Raw genomic sequence first — 21,699 nt, forward strand, 5'->3', positions numbered from 1 at the left:
ATACATGCAAAATTGCTTTGCTACATTATTAGTGCTGCATAATTAGTGTGCAATTTTAAAGGCAAGGAATATTTAGGGAGAAGAATAACTTTGAAGCCTTGAAGACTCTTTCAAGTCAGAGTCTGGTCGTCAGAATCTCACATTGCTTTAAAAGACCTTTAAAGACTGCGGTTTTGGGAAATTCCACTTCGATAAAATGAGGTGAAAGAGAACTAGGAAAGATTTGCAATGTAGGAAACAACTTTAGCTGTCTTAGTGATAAGTTCTGCAATTATCAAAAATATGAAGATAATCTTAAATAATGAGATTCCCTTATTTCTAGAATCACCTTGCACTGAGAGTGCCTTCCTTCTTTCCTGAGCTCCCTAGCACCTTATCCCTAAGTCTCCATTGCTTGAATGTAGTGAGTCATTAACAATTGGTGCAGACACAAAGGTACCAAGGCTGAAAGTGGAAACACTAGAGTACATATGGAATATGTTGTTCAGGCTTGTTCTAGTCTACAGGCATGAGGGCAATATATACAACCATGGCAGGGGTTGCCAGAACTAAGATAGGATGCAATGGATAGGGACTTATGCGTTGAGTGGAGGTTGAACCACATGGCCCCTGAGGACCAAGCTGGTGACACAATTGGATGTGCTAGGTTGGTCAGCCATTTTTTTTTTTTTTTTTTTTTTTTTTCTTGAGACGAAGTCTCGCTCTGCCACCAGGCTGGAGTGCAGTGGCCAGATCTCAGCTCACTGCAAGCTCCACCTCCCGGGTTTACGCCATTCTCCTGCCTCAGCCTCCCGAGTAGCTGGGATTACAGGCACCCGCCACCTCGCCCGGTTAGTTTTTTGTATTTTTTTTTTTAGTAGAGACAGTGTTTCACCGTGTTAACCAGGATGGTCTCGATGTCCTGACCTCCTGATCCGCCTGTCTCGGCCTCCCAAAGTGCTGGGATTACAGGCTTGAGCCACCGCGCCCGGCCTTGTCAGCCTTATGAAACTGGCTCTTTATTTCTGGTTTGCTTGTGATTCTTGGAAACTGGATGACATGTACTGCATCCTGTCCCATTCAGTCTCACATTGTAGATTTTCCTTTGGGTAAGACCCTGGCAAAAGTGTGCTTTTTCTGTCCTTTACATGAACATTTCAGGTCATTAAATGAATAATTTCTAGTGGTAGGAAAGGCATGCCTTCAGTGAAATGGCAAATGCAGTCAATTTTTGGGGTCTTTCAGGCTGAGGCAGATTGTCTGGTGGTCTGATTGCACCTAACTGAGTTGACTGAGTCCATTATTAATTATTAACTCACTTGCACATAATTTGTTAACTAATTCATTCAACAAGCATTTTTTAAGTGCCTTCTGTGTGTTGTGTACTATGGATATGACCATTGACCAGTTTTCCATTTCAGTATCTGTCTAGGCAAGTGATTTATCACCACTCTGGGGCAAGGAAGGTGAGTAGAAGAGAGTTTATAGAGTCACATACTGGGCAAACTTTAGTTTTTATAGAGAAGTGAGTCAGGTGGGTCAGACATCTGTGTGCCAGGCCAAGTTCTATATCCAGCTTCAAATTAAATCTCAAGCTGAAAGGAAATTAAGTAAAAGCAACAGCTGTTATTAAAAAAGTGATTTTTGTAATTTTCTAGGAGTACTAAAAAAGAAATCAGTTAATATAAAAGCAATTCATACTTATTTGTTTGTTTCTAGATTACCAGATTAAAAATTGACCGAAACCCTTTTGCTAAAGGATTCAGAGATTCTGGGAGAAACAGGTAAGAATCACCGGGGAAGAGGCACTTCTTTTCTATGTGACGTTACTTCCCTCACATCCTGCTGACGGCTGATGGCTCCTGCCTTTTAGAAAACACCTGTATGCTCCGCCACTGTGTACACTTCAGCAAAGAGAAATGGATAGCTAACATAAGAATCAAATTCTTTGTTGCATAGCCTAAATCACCACATCAGATCCCTCATGCTGTTTTCTTCCCTGTATCATATTTAGTAACTGAGTCACTTAAAACAAGTTTTATGGTAATTTATTATCATTAAAAGATTGCCATTTTTTCTCTGATAAGTATTTGTAAGCGGCTTGAGCACCTGCAGTGATATCTCATCTATTTCGCATTACCGGGAAACAAGGAGTTGTAGACAAATAACATTTTTTTCAGAAAATTACTCCCTTAAGAGCTAAAATAGTGTGAAAAAAAATGTAACTGCTTTTCTCCTGGGAAATAATTCCAAAATATATCAGATGCTTCTTGCTTTAGAAAAGAGAGTTTATAGAACCCCCCTTTCTTGATGACTTAGCCTCAGTCATTATAACTAGGTTATTATATAGTGAATCTCTTAAGAATTGCTGAAGTTTATAGGACTATTTGCTCCTGCTATAAATGTCCTTACAAACTGTGTCATTTCTCTGGATGATACTTCTTTCTGTTCTCTAAATTCTTTCTCACTCCTCCTATATAAAATTAAAAGCTGTTACCTATGGAAAGTTAGGAGAGAATCAAAATGGGTAGGGAAACCAGCTGTATCTAAGATTATTCAATCAGAAAATTTCATCTTATATAGACAATATTGAATTCACAAATGTGACACATCTGTCTCATAAAGTGTGTAGGCTTTGCAATGACTGTTTAATAGATTATTTCCCCATAATTTGAGGGCGTCTATTTACATTCAAATGACAGATTACCAGGAGTTATCTTCGGTATTCTCTCTGTAAGAGTTTTCAAATCAACCAAAAACTTTTGTTTAAAACCATTTTGTGAAATGTGCAGTGCATTATATTAGAATCCAGATTTATGCTAAAAATCAGTTATGGCAATCATTTTCTTTACAAAATGATTTATGAATCACTTCTCTACTAAACGTATGTATATTTAAAATATATTTAGATTTGAATAAAATTGTATTTACCTCAGAATTTTAAAAAATTATATGCACTGAGAAAAGTAAAAATCACTTAAACTTTCAGCTTGTGGATGACAAAATTGAGCAATATATTTTTGGTCAAGCAACTACTAGTTAGTGGTAGAGCACAGTAGAACTCAGGCATGCGAACTATATGCCAAATGCTTTTTCCTTTCGATCATTCATTGTTTATAACAAGACAGAGGCCCTCATTTTCAAAATTTAGCCAGTGAGGAATGAATACCTATTACTTTCATTTCAGATGCCCTGTCCTCTTCCATCCCATTAGCTTATTTTACATGTCCAGGTCAGCAGAATGTGCTTGCAAGTCATTTCCTATTGCCTTTTTTCCAAGGTGTTCTGCACTGTGGGCTAACTGAAGACCTTGTTAGTGATAAGGAGATAAAAAATAGAAGCTGGCCTTTTGTAAAGAAGCCTCTAGATCTGTCTTGGTGGTGATTCTTTGGGGCAGGACTTTCATGACAGGCTATTTCTGGAGGCAGGCTGTGGTATGTAAGGGCTTTTAAGACCTTTAGCTTGGAGTACATGGATAGATTTTTCAGGGGTTTCAGATATTGTAGGTAAAGTTGTGTTTGGATGAATAGATGCACATTTTTCCTGGAGAGAGGTCTAACCTTTCTTCAGATTTTCAAAAAAGTCTTAAAGTTAAGAATTTCTGCTCTAGATACAACTTTCTGTCTCTCTTAAGGGTTCCAGCCTACTGGTGTTAGTTATTAAACTTCTTCTTTCCTTTTCCTTCCTTCTGTATCTCCAATAGCATTTAGTATTTGCTTATTTTATTCTTGGCACTTGAAATATTTTATTTTCTTTGCTTTTTTTCTCCCTTTTGGGTCCGTGTTTTTCAGAGTTTTTGTTCATTTTTCTAAAGTTGAATTTGATTTCTAAATAAGTACTTTCCTATGAGCAGTCACCCATTCCTTGGAAATTGCCATCTGAATGTACTTTGACCATTTGTTGTCTGCACTGCAAAGGCATCAAGAAATATGTAGGTCAATTGTTGATAAATGCGAAGAAGAAAAATAAATCAGATTAAGAGGTAGAGTGAGAGGTGGAGATATTTTTACAGGGTGAATAGGGATGGTGTCTCTGATAAGATGTCATGAATGTTGCAAAAGAAGCTGCCAGCTATGTACTCTGGGGCAGTGGAAACAGCGAGTGCAAAGACAGATGTGTGCCAGGCATGTCTATGATACATCAAGGAGGCCCTGTGACTACAAAGCATGACCCCTGCCCAGCAACATGACTGAGCATCATGAGAATGAAGGTGCTGAGGCATGATTTATAACAGAAAAGTAGGCTAGATAAGCTAGTGTTGACCAACATTAGATCTATGTTGTAGGAAATAGAGCCACTCTTTAACTTTGAGAATTAGACTGTTGTATCTTGAAGGATTTGCTGTTGGCTAGGAATTGTGATGACATCTCAGTTCAAGTGCTGAGGCCCTCATTCCTCTACTGGCCTGAAGGCTGGTAACTGTCTTACTGCTCAGGGCGGACAGTTATGTGTGTGTCCTTCCTAATGAGCTCTATTCTCTCTAAGGGCTCCAGGAAAGCAGAACTATGGATCCTCATTAGCCCATTTCCCTGCGTTATTTATTTATTCTTTTCTGATAGCATGGGAATTCTTCATTATGTTCCATCAAAATCTGAGGGCTACTTTAAGTACTATCAGAAATCTTATCAGTTAACTTACTGTGTTCCAGACCTTTAATTATGTTTTCTCTAATCTTGAAAACAACTCGTATTTTACAAATGAAACAATTGAGGCTCAGAGAGGTTGGGCAGTTTTCCTACTGTCACATAGTAAAGCTGGAACAGGTGTTAAAGCCGACTCTGCCTGACTTCAAAGCCTGAATGCTTTGTGCTTTATCATGCTAACAGATTACACTTGGCTTATTTTATCTTCAACGGATATTGAGAACAGAATCCCAACTCTAAAAGGCAGAATCCTACCTCTTAATCTGTGTAAAAACACTATTCAAGTCACCTAGAATCTTTGCTTTTCCAAGCAACACAAACTGTATATTCTTAGTTTGTCTTTGTAGTCTACTCCCCGTGACTTCATTATCAACTTTCTATCCCCGTGTAAATAAGTGTTTTCCTAGGAGACAATGGGAAGCTGGCCTGACCTTCCCTAGCAGATGAAACTATGATATAATGACATTGAAGTCATATGTCTCATGATGGGGCAAGGATGAATTACTAAAGATAGAAGCCATTTTTGTCCTTTAACATTCTGGAAAACTGGATTAAAATAAATTGTTAAGGCAAGTAAGGAGGTCCTTGTATTTTTCTCTTTAAATATCTCAAAATTACCTGATAATCACACTTTAATTCTCACTGGCTACCCACAGGATCTGATGAGGGAAACAATTATTAATGCCACTTTGCAGGTGGGAAATATTGATAGATAAGGATATAGAGAATTATTTGCAAATCTTCTGGGAACTTGTGGTTCTGCGCCAGAATCAGGACCCAGTTCACCACCTTCCATCCAGCACCTCATCTATTGCCCTTCTGTAAAAAAAAATTCTAATTTTAAAATTTTAAATCTAAGATCTTCCCCATGCATTTTAGACATCAAGTGACTCATGCAGAGGAGCACGGTTGATGAGTTGCATATAAATGTACCCAAAACATACGGATTGTATTTCCTTTAAAAACACATGGGCTTAAAAATTAGGGGGGAAAGTGCTTGTCCAATGTTTTTTGGTTTTGCAGAACACAAAACATTTGTGGAAGACTTTGGAGTTACAGAGTTTGCCAAACCTCAAACCAAAACATGTTCAGGTTTGTCAATCTCAATATATCCTAGTACAATCCAGAGGCTCAAGAAAGGAGGAATGAGAGGAAAGATGGGGAGGACGCAGCCACCCACAACACTCTCCTCAAATGCCTGTGAGAGTCTCTCTCAGCCCATAAGCCTCTCACACTCAGAACCGTCTGAATGTGGCCCCCTGGCTGACAGCTATGTCCTCTGAAGTATAGAAAAGAGTGCTTGAGGGACCTGTGGCTGAGCATACTAGCTTCCCATTTTTCATATGTTGATATAAAGAGACAGCCAGCCAGGTGCGGTCGCTCATGTCTGTAATCCCAGCACTTTGGGAGGCCGAGGCGGGTGGATCACTTGAGGTCAGGAGTTTGAGAGCAGCCTGGCCAACCTGGTGAAACCCCGTCTCTAGTAAAAACACAAAAATTAGACGGGCCTGGTGGCCTGTGCCTGTGATCCCAGCTACTAGGGGTGCTGAGACAGGAGGATCGCTTGAACCTGGGAGGTGGAGGTTGCAGTGAGCCGAGATCATGCCACTGCACTTCAGCCTGGGCAACAGAGCGAGACTCTGTCTCAAAGAAGAAAACAACAACAGCAACCACAACAACAAAAACAAACCAGGGATATCCACGGAGAAGTCCTCCTGGCTTCTAGCGTCATCACCTTCTCATTCCTCTAAATGGGAACCAGATCTGATTGGTGAGTCTGGAAGAAGGAACCCCCTAGATTCTTGCCTGCTTACCTGCAGAACATAGATTCCCAGCTGTCTTTCCATTATGTGGAAAGTCTAGCAGAGGAGGCCTACATTTCTGGGGCATCAGCTTATTTCAGGGGAGTTCTAACCAGCTCATTCAGCCTTCTCACCTATACCACAACCCCCAAACACCTTTATCTATAGTGAAAATGGCATTCTGGTCTCCATGGCATTAGGCTCCTGTGCCTTCCACAGAATAGATTCTGAGCTTGGGTGAAACAAGAGGTGATATTCATTGGACTGTGTAAGACCCCAGTGGGAGCCCCAGTGAGTTTGCGTTTCAGCCTGTGGTGCCACCGTCATTAGAGCCTGTTGTAGTTCTCCCTGCTCCTTTAGGAAGTGTCAGGTGAGAAGCATGGGAAGGTCTCCACCCTTCAGACTTGACTTATGGAACTGCTACTTTCCACTACCAAGTAATTAAGCCCCTGATGAGAAGTCTTCACTGGGAGCATGTATGCATGTGTATGTGTGTGAATGTTGAGTGTGTGTGTGTGTAAGTAAACCTGTATATGTGTGAGTGTGTGTCTATGTGTGTTTGTATAAGTATTGTAAGTATTCGTATATATGTGAATATGTGTGTGTGTGCATGTATAAGTATACCTGTATATGACTGTGTGTGTGTGTGTGTGTGTGTGTGTGAGAGAGAGAGAGAGAGAGAGAGAGAGGAGTGGGTGTATGTGTGTGTTCACATTGTGGGGAAGAATAGCAGATGGCCATTTCTTCTGGAGTGAAATCACTGACAGATTTTGCTTCCAGGCATTGTCTCTGCAATGGGAGGGAAATTGTTTTTTTATTTTTTTCTAAGTTGTTTCTACTTCTAGATTTCTTAGAAATTGTGTGGCCTGAATCTGGCTTTGGGTGTGTGTGTGGAAGGGGAGCAGTGTTCACCTGTTATCAGGTCTATAGCTCTCAGACACAATATCCAGGGTTGCCTCTGGGAGACTTCTCCTACTGGGGGAGACAGTAACACTTGCCCATTTTCAGGAAAAAATAGCTTTTCTCAGCTTAAGTTTTTTTTTTTTTTTTTTTTTTTGGTCTTGTGCTCTGTGTTCCTGGGCTCTCCCCTCTACTAGCATATAAGCTCCTGGAAGACTGGGACTGTACCTATTCCAGGTTTCTGTTCTTGTATTTTTTTTTTTCATGGTGCCAGGAATACAGAATAAAATAATAATTTTTCAATTAGCTACAAAACAGTGAAAAGGTGTTGATGAGTGGCACAGAATATAAAAACCAGGAGCATTAGAGAGAGAAAGCCCTGTCCCAACCAGGGGGAAATCAGGTAGAGCAGCAGTGAGGAGCTAGTTTTGAATACCACATAAGGAAGGAAGAAAGAGCAAATCTCTAAAGAGGCTTAGCTTAAAAATTAATGACAATTTTGATGAAAGTCAGAGACTGATTGCTGCTGTAAGACACTGATTTAGCCTAACTGCAGATTAGACACACACAGCCTTGAGGCCCTCTGATCTGGCTCTAGATAGCTGGGGCACATCTGTGTGTTCTGGCTCCCTGGAGAAGGATACCTAGCAATTTTCAGTGCCTGTGAGCTTCAGAAAAGAAGTGGTTCCCAGAGACTGAGTTAAAGCAAAATGAGGTTTGGTTGGGAAAGGCCATGCAGTAGTGAACCAAGAGGTAAAATTATGTCTTTGAGGATGGCCACCCCAATGGGGAACCTGCACCAAGGAGAAGACAAAGATCCTGAAGCTGAAGAGGAGCAAGAGTCTTTGCGCTGGGTCTAATTTTCAAGAAGCACCCCTGGGAAGTGCATGTGCACGCATACCTGGAGAGTCCACCGTGCTCAGCTAGAGGGAGCATGACAACTGTCAAGACCCTGCACATGAAAGACATAACCAAAGAAGTGGAAAGAAAGAGACTTTGCATCTTTCATCCCACATCTGATGTGAAAGCTTTGTCCTTGATGGGGTGGCTGCCAAGATTTTACAGAAAGCACAACTCAGCTTGGGAAATTTTATATAATTCTCAGGGACTTCCTTCAAAGCAAACACATATGTAAAAATAAGATGATTAAGATTGTGGTCTGTCTGGTTAGTGAAAGGTTCTATGAACTTGTCTTAAACGTGCTATGGAGTGAAAGACTCTGGGATTTCCTCTGACGGAGCCTTCTTCCTGTCTGTGACCTTGGGTTTTACCCTTACTCCTAGCCTCCATTGCATCTAGTACAGCTACAGGCAGGACTGTCCCATCTGACACAGTTTCCTCCAGATACTTCCAGCTGGCACGACACCCCAAAGCCACAGCTGTTGGTCCCACGATAGGGCCCAAGTGGAATGGTCCTTCTCTAGCCCAGGAAATTGGTACAGCTTCTTAGGAGTGTATGTTTTTCTCTTTGAAATCCACCAGTGGAGGCCTGAGCCAGAACACTCAAATTCTACAACTTAGAACCTATCAGAAAGGAGTCAGTGGCAGGCTCTGTATCAAAAGGAAGTTTTTTTTTTTTTATGGGTAAGTAGTTTTAATGCATTGCCCCTCACTGAAGAAACAATAGGGCTTGCAGGATGAGGCACAAGAAGACATCTGAGTCTGAGCTTATATTCTTAGAGTGTTTGCAGCCAGCAGTGCTGTTTGCTGGGAATGTGGCTGGTGGCTGTCCTTCTTGGTGTCTAGTGTCCTTTTACATAACGTGTCAGAGGATGCTGATCTAAAAATGGAGCCACTCATTGCATTACGGGAATGGATATATTTGCTCACTGAAATAGGATGTTTAATGAGGTTGATACTTAACCTGAGAGAAATAATTTCTCTCTAATGGTGGTGGAGAAAATATTTGGGAGCAAAGAACTTTCCCGTGACCACCTCTTCAGCAGCTGCTGTCCCATGGCCATGTTTATAAAAAACCACCTCTCTTGGGCACAAATAGGAGTCCCCTGTTGGAGGGCCAGCCCCTCCTCACAACATCCAATAATAGAAGGTGGAAGGTAAGGTGAGGAATCAAAGTGCCTAATATTAATAGGAGGAAAAGAAGGGACAAGGAAAAGTCAGCTAGAAATTAATCCCAGGGCCAGTTTGTTTTTGCTGAAATCTGAGACAACTTGTCTTTGGGGGTGGGAGGAGAAAGGGTATACAGAGGATCTCAGTTAAAATTTGCTGATAGAGTTCTCTATTATACCAAGTAACTCAAATCTTATCTATACCTTTATCTGTTAAGTTAAACATAAAAAATACTGTATTTGTAGGTCAAAAATGGCAAAATGCTAGCAATTTCATACAGTTTAACCTCATATATTTATTTTTAGCCATTCAAATAATAAGTATACAAACAACAGTAATAATTAGTTCATAGAGCATCTGTGGTCCAAATTGTCCATTTTAATCTCCAGGTTGATGATGTCAATGCACCATTTCCCATTTTACTGATGGTAAGACTGAACACGATGAGGTATTAGCTTTCAGAATTTGTAAATCCAGCTAATGACAGCCTACAGAGAATGATTTAACTCTCTTCTGCTAGGCATAGCTTGCTCGTCAACAGAAATTGTATCTTTGTCCACCTCTGGCTCCCTGTCACTCCTGAAGGCTCATATAGTGAGCTTAGAGTCAGTAAACTGACCACTTGTCTTTAATTCAACCAGCATGATATCTCAAGTGTCTACCTTACTTTCAATTTCTATATTTTCATTTGGTTTCCTTAAAGCCATTGGGTATATTTTTCCAGCCAATCTCTTTCTGCTCTTTCCTGGCAATCTTACCAGCCCCCACAAATTTTGCATACCCTTTTGTTATCCCTGGCATGGGTGCCTTCTTCCATTTAGCAGATCTAAGGAAGCAATAAGTGCTGGACACTCCATCAGGTACTACCACATCTACAGTTCAAGATAGCTGGCCCTGTGCTGGATTCTGGCAGATGATCCAGCTGCACTCCTGCTTTTCATGCAGGCCATAGCTGTTTATCATATTCCTTGGCTTGTGGTCTTTTAGCCAGTACTTAACATTTTTTTCTGCCTTATTTGTTCTCCCTCCCTTGTCATGAGCCTTTTCCACCATTGTCCTCCTGGCTGTGTGAACTTGCCAGAGAAAATTGGCAATCATTTTGTTATATGTGGCTTTTGCCCAGGGATGGTGTCATCGAACAGAGGGACGTCTTTTTAATGGCCAACATATTGGAGTCTGAAATATCTGCAAGATAATGAGGCCTACAGGGACTTGAGGGACACGTTTTTGTTTCTTTGAGAAGACAATGAAAAATGGAATTAGGTACCGTATAGCTCCCTCCACATTTAATCCAGAGCCAGATGGCTGACAGAACTTTGGATTTCAGTGGAGTAAGAATATATTCTTCTATTATAGGTCACAATCTGAGCAGAATGGTTGGAATTCTTTCACTTGAGTTAGACCAATGGTCCTCATACTTTCATTATGTTTTCTCTCTTGTTTTGATACATTTTGTCTTTAATCAGTCTGAATTTTTAAAATCACAGTTAGGAGGAAGTATTATGACTATCTCCATTTTATAGATAGGCAGACTTAGAAATGAAGAGGTTATATAACTTGGCCAAGGTTGCACTAATAGTCAGCAGGGTTGCAGTTTGAAGCCCGGTAATCTAGCCCCAGAGCCTGTGCTCTTAACCGTGATGCTAATTTGTCCCTTATGTGATTTTAGCATCACTGAATTAAAGTTAGACAATTTCAGTAAAATGCAAAGAAACTTAATATTCTAGTTAACCAACTTTGTGTGATCATGGGTTATTACTACACTTCTTGAGTCAGTGAAAACTGTTTATGGACTGCCATTGCTACTGATTCATATGCCAAGGGAGGACAGGGTTCTCAAGTTGGGAATTACTTGGTAAGGAATAATTTTAACTCAACTCCAGGCATCTGTCCATTGGACACTTGTTCTCCCAAGCCATTGCAAGGCACATTAATGACAGCTACTTCCTCATGTAGATATACTTATGGTACTATTTAATGCCAAGTTTTGAATGATGGTTAGGTTTTTAGTCAATTTGCACACTTCTGCTGGATATTTTAGATATTTTAGAATATCCCTGGACAATAAAATTCCTGAGTAATCTGGCTATTTTGATCTGAGTAATTCTATTTCAGATCCAGTGAAGGAGAAGGAAGTATGGAAGATTTGGCCTTACCTCAACCAAGCAAGAAAATCTATGAATGCTGAGATGTGATACTTATATCTGAAGGAACCATATATTCTAGTTATATGTCCTTTCAAATACTAGAAGGGAAAATAAAGGGGATCAGAGGCATAACACCACCCATGGGATAAAATCTAAGCACCTAACATGGAATAAATGTTCATGATGTCTACTGCGCCTCTCCCATTCTGTACCCTAGGCTCCAGCCACCCTGAACTATGTCCTCAAAACATACCTTCTCTTGCATACCTCCAAGTCTTTGCACATACTGTTAAGTCTACTAGAAAAACCTTTCCTGCCTCTTTTCTGGATGGAAAATGGCTGAGTACTCTTTAATAGTAAGCTTAAATAACTGGCCTTTTGTGGAATCTTCCTTGAGTTTTTCAGGTGTATTAAGTGATTCTTGCTCAATACTCCATGGCATCTTGGCGTATGTGTCTTCAGTGTAACATTTACTGCATAGTTGAGAAATGAGTCATTTATATCTTGTTCCTTTTTAAAAAAAACAAGACAGTTGTAAAGAGTAGAGACCATGTGTCTTTTCTGTCTTTACATTTCCTGAACTTAGCATATAAGTATTTTTTTCTGGTTGGATAACTCTTTTATTACTTCAAGACCTCTGTCTCAGTAGGCTTCCTTTAGTCTTTTTCTATCTTTTACTGAGGGATGACCAATGGCCTTATCAACCCATAGCATATGTTCCCTTTGTTACCAGTGTCACCAGCAAATAGTATGCGGAAGAGTAAAAATTAAGGAAGTCAGAACTAAAGAGAAAATAAACAAAGGAAAAATTAAAAAGCAACTCCCTATCTCAAGACAAATGAAAAGCAGAAATATATATTGGAGTGCTACCAAGTAGGGTCATGAAAGTTATTATAATTATTGTCATACTTATCAAATATTTGTTGAACTTTGAAGGAATGATCCTGCCATCGTTTCTGGACTGAAAACGTTGGAAGGATGTTTATTTTTTGTAGTCTATTTTTCCAAATCAATTGATTTCAAGGCATCATCAATTTGCAAAAGAGGTCCTTGGCTTGCTTTCTTTTCTTCCTCTTTCCCCTTCTCTTCAGCACATTCTGTTGGCTTGGCCAGTGAGCAGCCTGAAAAGCCTGAAGAGAAGAGGCCTGGAAACCAGAGAGGTGGTTATAGCCAAAGCACTGAACAAAGGTAGTTTTGATACGGCTTGTGTTGTCACTGGAGCTAACAGGGAAAAATGAGCAAAAGGGGGACACTTGCCAATTTGACTCTCTCTGATTGGAAATCTCAGAGATGACATCAGGTCTCAGCAGACCTGAGAGGCTCACCATGTGGAACATGTTAGTGGCATACCATTACCTAAGACTGCTTTTTTCACCTGTTTGACAATGAATTCACTTTTAAAAACTTGGAGATACACAATTTTACAAAACTAGGGTAAAATGATGACAAATGAATAAACAATATGTAGCACAGGGTAAATTTTGACTAGACATCCAACTGGCTGAAGATGTTAATAGGTGGTTGGCAAGAACTCTTGTAAGAAAAGATGGGGGGTGAAATGACTTGCCCCTGTGAGGGAACTCAGACTCTGCTGAAGCTCAGAAGTTCTATGACTGGAATGGAAAAAATACGATGAAAATGCAAACCTCTCTGAGCCTGAAGTTAATAAAGGCACAATCACAATAAACAATAGAAACAATTCCCAAATCTCTAGCAATAAAGCATTAATTCCTCTACTTATTAATTCAATGCATATCATTTGAGATCTTACCCTGTAACCAGCACCGTGCTAGAAAACTGGGCATAGAAGAACATGGGACCCAAGCCCTTGAGATGCGAACATACTAGTGGTGGAGAGAGGTGAATTGTTTAATCTTGGCATGGCACTACACCAAATATTGGTATATAGAACTAGTACCTCTAATAATTAGATCTATCCAATGAAACATAATAGGGTTGAGTACAAATAAAAGGGGTGGAATATGGTAAATGAATAGGATTAATTTTTCTAAAAAGCAATACACACTGAATACATAAATAAAATCATTAATATAAATCTATGAGACCAATATTATTCTCCATAGGATAGTACATATTATAAGATCATTTCTATTATAGAATAATTTATATATATATACTATGTAGGATATATTTATGAGACATAGATCCACTGTGGATTAATAAGATGGTTAGGCATGTGTGGTCTTAGCCATTATTTTTTTGGGAGCCATAACCCTCCCCACACAATTCCACAACCAAATTGATCCTTGTTGTGACAGACCCCTGGATGGATTACATATGTGTCCATATGTGGCATATTGTATAGTATGTTCTTTAGCTAAGGAAGGTCTCCCTGCTGAGGATGTGGCAGGTGGACTCCTTGTGGGAAATGCCTGTCCTCTTACTATTTACTTATTGGTAATGGAACCAGAGGGTGAAAGTTATATCAGATCTATCAAAAAACTGAAAAATTTCCTGGGTATATATATACCAACAGAGGTGGATAACCATTCAAGATGATATCATAAGAGGTATAGTAGATGACATCCAAGATTCTTCCCAGATTTAAAATCTGTGCTTTTACAACTCAGTTTTTTTAGTTGGATTTTAGATTTGAATTAATGAATAAATGGTCACTATTCTATATAGAGTTAACTGCTTAAATAAAATAAAACTATTAACACTTTTGTAACAGTCTTCTTGCCTATTATGAAAATGAAACTGCCATGGTTTGAACATGTTCTCCCAAGTTTATATGTTCCAAACTTAATCTGCAATACAACAGTATTGAGAGCTGGGACCTGTAAGAGGTGATTAGGTTCTGAGAGCTGTGCCCCATGAATGGCTAATTAACACAAGAGTGTGTTCCTGATGAAAGAATGAGTTTGGACCCTTTCTCTTTTGCTCTTGCCCTCTCTTGACCTTCCATCTTTCACCATGTATGACTCAGCACAAAGGCCCCTACCAAGTGCCAGCACTATGCTCTTGGACTTCTCAGCCTCCAGAACTGTGAGCCAAATAAATTTTATTGTTTATAAATTACCTAGTGTATGGTAGGTTATAGCATCACAAAATGAACTAGAATAGAAAATCAAGTTCGTTTTCTATTTATTCAACAAATAAAACATTGGCAGTGTATCAGTATATTACTGCAATTTCATAGTCTTCTAGCACTTTATTATGAACTGAGAAGGGACTGTTCTTTGTCCTTGAGCTAATATTTTGTCCTCATCATCAGTACATGTTCCTGGGAAGAATGAACTAGGAGGTGGAACAATAAAGACCCTGCCATTTTCAGTGAGCCTCCTGTGCCATTAAAGGGAATCCTAAGATATTCTGGTGGGTGGCCAACATTCCAAAACAAAGCAGTAAGACCTAAGCCTGGCCTATCTATTTCTTCTATCCATCCAGGCTCAGTGTGGCTTTATCTGCCTATCCCCTTATTATTCTGAACTCCCTAATTGCCTGGGCTCTTTCTCTCCACAAATAGTTTCATGTACTGTATTCAACATTAACGCAGAGTGACTATGTGGAGATGTCTCCTATTCCTACTTCTAACAGATTAACAGCTAATAAACACCATGAAACACTCTCTTGTCTGAACCTCTTCTTAAAATACAGAGTTTGGTTTGCCAACATTGGTGTATTTAAAGCCTCCAAGATTCCAGGGAAGACTTTAGAAAGTTAACTGTGCAAGTGAGGCCTGTTCAGAGAGGAAATTTTCCAACACAAAGAGTCAATCAGTGTATCAACAGTTCTTCTGAGAAGAACCTCAGGGTTTCCTATAGTTGTTGATAAGTAAAGGATATTTGTTCTCACCTAAAATAAAATGCCTTTATTCTTGTTATGTAAGGCTGAAGAGAACTCTGGAAATACATTACCAAGAAAGAAGCACAGGCAGCAGAAGTTTCATCTCAACAGGGAAAGCTAATCCATTTCAGGAAGGGACGCCATACCACCCACCTTCCAGTGACTTTGCAATGAAAAGATTTATGCCATCTGCTCTTTCCCATTCTCCTCCCACCTTTCTCACAGGTCCCACACTTCTCCTCCCTCTATTTAGTTAAGTGAAGCAGTTTATTTAAAAAGAAAAATCAGTAATTAGAAGCTGTGTTCAAAGCTTCAAACAAAGCCCCAGCTGATATTTTGTTTTGAGGGTATGGATATCAGCAAGAATATGTCTGAGATAACCTCAATAATCATGTGAAAATGATGTATATCAACACTTGCATATGTATTAGAGACATAGTTAATTGAAGAGTAAAAAGACAGTATACACATAGTCCAATTTATGGAATTTCCGATATAAATGAACCAGGAGCCTTGAAGGAATGTACTTGTAAAATACTAGATACTTCCTGAACTCTGACAGTTTGTGATGACCAAAGACCAGACTGATTATTAGGTTACTAAAATGCAGATGAATGTTTAGAGAAATGTATTAGTCTTTTTGCCTGAGCCATAATTTCTGAGACCAAGCCCTTTCTTTATCTTCAGGTAGGTGTTTCTTACTACAGCAGAAACCCAACTCTATTTCATTGCTTACCTCTCCTTTTATTTCTGTTGCCCTACTCATCTCTGTTGATTTAAGAAGGCTTTAAAACCACAGCAGTTTGACGGTTCCATTCTGTACATACCCAAGGTGAGGAGCTGACTCTCAGTCAGGCTGTGTCAGTGCACTGTGGTAATGATGACGACATTGTTCTGTGCTAGAGAAACAGTCAGTGTTACTTTCTGCACAACTGTACTCATGATATTAGTGGCCTTAACCTTTAACACTTACCATGCTTTTTTTTCCCTGCAGACCAAGCCTCATTTAAAGGAGGGTCAGAATAAAATTCCATCATAGTTGTAGATTTGCTTGCAAATTATCTGAATTGGGTTAATTTGTCATTTCCCCTGCAGTCCAGTATTATTGCACCTTGAGTTTTTTCACCCTAATTTACTCTGATGGTGGTAGATCTTAGTACTTGTTTTTATTACCTGTTTAACAGTCCACCTCTGGATCTTTGAAAAGTCATTGCATTTCTTGAGATTATTTATGACTTCCCTTGCTGGCTTTTCTCTTGTCAGAACTGGACTTGAAGCCATCATGGAGACTTATGCATTCTGGAGACCTCCTGTGCGCACGCTCACCTTCGAAGACTTCACCACCATGCAGAAGCAGCAAGGTAAAGCCCTGGAGCAAGGCCTCTGCTTAGTGACAGGGCCAGGGACAGAGTGGGGAGCTCAACTGAATATAGCACATCTGGCCTCAGGCCAAGATATGGGTTATACCAATTCTCCTGGAATGGAGAGAACTCAGGAGCTCTGTAAATAACCAAAGCATCACCACTTGGGTAAACAAGCTGGGTCCAAAGGAGGCATTTTATCTTGCACTCAAAATGCTCTCACCCTTCCTGAGAGTGTGATTATATATTTATAATATCATCATTATATGATATATTATTATGATAATGATATTATTATTAATATTGCTAAGCATTCACATATGCCTTGGTATTTGAAGAGATTTTCTTAATAAGTTCATTTATTCCTCATGGTAGCCTTCTCAGTTTTTTCTTAGAATAAGAAAAGTTTTGTGATGAGCAAAATCTTAGCTCTGGACAATGAGAATCAATTGTATCAGGTCTCAAGGTGAGGAGTGGGCTGCTGCAAGCCTATCTGAACCTTGCAACTTGTGTTCTTTCCTTTTTTGCTTATATAAAACAACATCCCTCTCAGCTGGTGGACTAAATAGACGTCCCCCCCTACTGCTTTGAACTCTGTGCTTTTTATCCAATTTATAGTTTTTCTTTCCTTGCAGCTTCAGGTTGGGAAACCTGTGGCCAGATGGGTCGTGACTTATTTCAAATTTTCTCAGTCTAGTCTGTAGCTTCCCCAGGCATAGCACCCATGTATTATATTACATTCCCTTTTCAGAGGAGCTTCTAACATTTTGCACACTGAATTAGGTTTGTAACCTAAACTGCTGAAATCTGTCAGGTTTTAAGATGAGTGTAGTGATTAAAAGCATAGACTCTGGAGTCAGACTAGGTCTAGGCTAGGCTCTTATCACTGATCCTTTCTAGCTTTGTGACCTTGGTCAAGTCCCTCAACTTTTCTGACACACAGTTTTATCTTCTGCATTATATGGAAAAGTAGAATCAAATAGAATTCTTGAATTAAATGAGATCGTCCATTTAAAATCATAGTAAGCATTTAATACTACTTGTTATCATTGTCTTCATCATCCTCATTATCTTCACCTTCAAGGCCCTTATGTCCCTGTATGTAGACTCTTAAGCAAAGTTGTGTCAGGACCAGGGAATATTGCCTTTCTGATAATTAATTATTTAAAATATGATTAGATTGTTCATTTTCACAGGGATCTGGTGAAGTAAGTGATCCAGAATTTCTAACTCTTTTATGTATTCCTCCCTACAAAGCTGTGATTAGAAGCAGAGTCAATAGTTATTCAAGGTGTCACCATGGGTTTGAAGCGCTCATGGATGGCCATTAAGAGGCAGAGGCTTAAAGGGACTTAGGAAAATCTAGGCCCTTATCTTTGATGGTCACAAATTCTCTACATTTGAAACAATTTAATTCTATTCCTGCATGCCAGTTTTCTCACCTACAAAAGAGGGATAATTTTTTTGTGTGTGTGAGGAAATTTATATAAACATGCTGTGTAGACAAAAATGTGTCATTGATTTGATTTAGTTCTGAGATGGCTTCTTTGCTTATCTGCCCTTGCTTTACTCATTGCCTTTCCAAGCTCTAGCTAAGCAGGAGTTTGTATCATGGAGGTTGGTCGGAGAAGGTTATTGCCAGTTTCAGAGGGCAGGCATTAATGGCAACAATTGTCTTCAATGCTGTATCCCCAAGATCTACCACAGGGCCTGGCAGCTAGTATGAACCCAGTGAATAGTGAATGGGATCACTTGGTGGCACTGTGACTCAGGTGTGCAGAGCCACTCTCAGACTTCATCTTGGAGCACAATCACCTAATGTGTATATATACATGGATATGGAGTGATCATTGAGGGTGACCATTGGGCAGGCACAGACACAGGAAGCCTGCATGGGTTACTTAGATGTGCAGCATAGTAGGTTTCTTGGTACTTATACTAAAAATTTACCAGTATGAAAGGTTATTATTGACATTTTGAAAACAACGGTTTCAGATAAACTGAACTTTCAAAACACTTCAGTGACCCTCACTTTTATCGGAAGAGAAGAAAGAACTTGAATTATTGGATACATATGGTGATGGGATGGGGCTAGAGAAAAAGCCAGGACTCTATTAAATAGTTTAATTGGAATATATTTTTGAAATATCCATTGAAGTTGATCCAGATTCTCATTATTAAAAAATATGTGGCTTGGTTTTTTGACGTTAACAAAGGATGTAAACCCAACAACACCATCCGCTATTCCCTTAAGAAATAAGAGTTTCAGTGACTCTGGACAGTATCAGTCATAAAATGAAGAGAAGAGACACAACCATGCGTGCTGAACTGCTTTGCATCTTAGAAGGAATAGAGAGGAATGAACTTCTAGTGGAAACTGCAGTGGTAGTCTATTTTTACAGTAATTCCCTTTTAATGAGGTGAGTATTGGCAGTGTTTGCACCAAACCTAAGATTGGTGCCAAATATTGACTGACTTATCCAATTGTCCATATCACCTCATTGTTTCAAGCACATGAATATCTGTCATGTCACATAGCAGTCCTAGACAGTTTTGTGCTGCTACTGGTGAGGGTGGATCTGTCTTTCTGCATACATGACGTTAAGGATGCTTTTTTCATCCTGACTTTGCTGCCATCTTTTATTTCTCTTGTCATTAAGACTCATCTGCTGATAAAACTTCAAGGAAAGCACTTAGGTAAATTCTCCACAGTTTTGCAAAAATTCAAATCTTTTTATTTTTAAAATCACATTGAATAGAGTATTTTAAATAGTTGTTTTAGGGAGAAGAATACATGAGATTAATTATCTTCTGCCTTTGACATAAAAAAGAAACTGAAGCCTGATACAGTCTAGTACAGGGGTGTCCAATGTTTTGGCTTCCTTGCACCACATTGGAAGATGAAAAATTGTCTTGGGCCACACATGAAATATACTAAAACTAATGATAGCTGAGGAGCTAAAAAAACTACAGAAAATATCATAATGTTTTAAGAAAGTTTACAAATTTGTGTTGAGCTGCATTCAAAGCTATTCTTGGCTGCATGCAGCCCTGGGGCCATGGGTTGGACGAGTCTGGTCTAGTATCATATCTGTAGTTAAGCGGTGGCAGAACTAAGTTGAGAGTATCAACGCAGATCTCTTATTTGACAGGACAGTTTCCTTTCCACCAGATTATGTTATTTTTCTTTTTCTTTGTTACCACAGCTTTAATTTTCCACAAAGATTTTAGTTTGCTCTTCCTATTAATGGTTTTTATTGTTCAACAACTTGAGCATTAACTCTCAATAGGTCAATATTTTATTTTTTTGTAAGTCAAGTATATGGTCTTCAGATGTCTTCAGTTAGACTCAAGGATGTTTATGTGTTTGGAGAGTCTAGAGAGGCTGGAGTTTCTGGAGATGAAGATTCTATCTCAGGAATGGCTTTTGCCTGAACACTGCTAGTGACAAGGAGAAAATGAACTAACCAGACAAGTTATGCTTGGAGAAAGTGACTGAGGCAATGTAAACATAGAAGGAAAAGGAAATAAAAGTCCAGGTCAGTTATAGCTAAGTGCAATGCTGTTGTTGTTCTGATGGATATCCTTGAATAAAATATGTGCCTCAACTTCCTCATGTATATAATGGAGCTATTTGAGTGGCCAAAACTGAGAGCTTTATCAGCAGTGACTTCAAGCTGTTTGATAACTGTTGTCCTAAAAGGAATCATTCTGGACCAATGACACCAGAACTGCCAACTTTCCATCTGTGGACATGAGGGTACCTGCCATTTACAAAAGCTCTCCATTCCCCAAGAGAGTTGGCAGACATCACTACAGAGCTCAGTACCATTGGGTGTTTCAGTGTTTGTCAGGCAGTTAAAGGGTCAGGATTATGAGTGTCTCTGTTGGTGACTGAATTTTCATCAGTTTGACTTGTATTAGTTGAGGTTGGTTAGTGAGAGGGATCAGCTACTGATCAAGTCATACAAGTAAGATACTGGGAAAGAAGGACAATTAGGTGGACATGAGCCATTGAACTGTAACATCACTGTAATGATCAAAACATAGCCGATTTACACAGATCTTATTTATCGCTGAGGTGAGGAATAATGGCCATATGTATAGCTTACCAGTAAATAGTCACATAGAATCTTTTTAAAGCACTCCCTTTTTAGCTATAGAAGAGCAATATCCTAATTCTGCACTATAATCACAAAGAGCTCCTGATAGGGGGTAGAGAGTATCTCAATTCAATCCATTAAAACAAACAGTAATTGATTTCATATTTTGTTTTGTCCCAAAAGTTCCTTATGCTCAGCATGTCCAAAACCGAGTCAGCATCTACCTTACAGCCTGGTGCCCTCTCCATGGGGAAGGAGAACACTCGATATCCCGGAATTTTCCCTACCTGCCCTACCCCCATGCCCAACCATTACTAAGTTCTTAAATCTGTCCACATCTGTAACCTTCCTTGCTACCATACCACTCTGCACTGACGTCACCTTTCACTGCATGGCCGTAATGTCCTCCATAGTCTCTACATTTTCTTCCAAGCCATTCCTCATGTAGAAATGAGAGTCATTTTTTCAAAACACACATCTTTGTGCCTCAACCTTCTATCTCCAATCTGCTTAAAGCTGCTCAATGGCCACAGTTTACTTGCACCTATGAAAGACATATTCCTTAACATTGTTGCTAGTCCTTGCATATTCTGGCTTTTGCTGCCTCACTTCTAAAACAGAGATAATAACAATGAGAATTAATGAATGTAAAGTGCTTAGAAAAGAGCCTAGGATTTACTGAGTGTTAAAAAATGTTCTCTATGATCATCCTTATTATTGCTATTATTACTACTCTAGCTTCAGCCTATATCACCTCCCCTCGTTCTCTCTGTTGTTTCAGCATCACTCATCTTAGTTCCCTTTCTCAAACATGGTGTGCTCTTTCCTGCCACGTGGTTTTCTTTCCCTGGAAGTCTCCTTGCCACCCACTTGCCTTCTTAGTG

The 21,699-nt window shown here is 39.5% G+C and overlaps 1 protein-coding gene across 2 annotated transcripts in view; it reads left to right on the top strand.

Moving 5' to 3' along the window:
- Positions 1 to 21,699, top strand: part of TBX15 (T-box 15) — a 107,912-nt gene that overhangs the window by 75,634 nt on the left and 10,579 nt on the right. For both annotated transcript variants that reach the window (XM_011933060.1, XM_011933059.1), the window contains exons 6-7: positions 1,699 to 1,763; positions 16,615 to 16,712. In XM_011933060.1, the coding sequence (XP_011788450.1) occupies positions 1,699 to 1,763; positions 16,615 to 16,712 (163 nt within the window). The remainder of the gene's footprint in view (positions 1 to 1,698; positions 1,764 to 16,614; positions 16,713 to 21,699) is intronic.

The sequence above is a fragment of the Colobus angolensis genome, unplaced genomic scaffold (assembly GCF_000951035.1).
Source record: "Colobus angolensis palliatus isolate OR3802 unplaced genomic scaffold, Cang.pa_1.0 Scaffold124, whole genome shotgun sequence".
Taxonomy (NCBI): Eukaryota; Metazoa; Chordata; class Mammalia; order Primates; family Cercopithecidae; genus Colobus; species Colobus angolensis.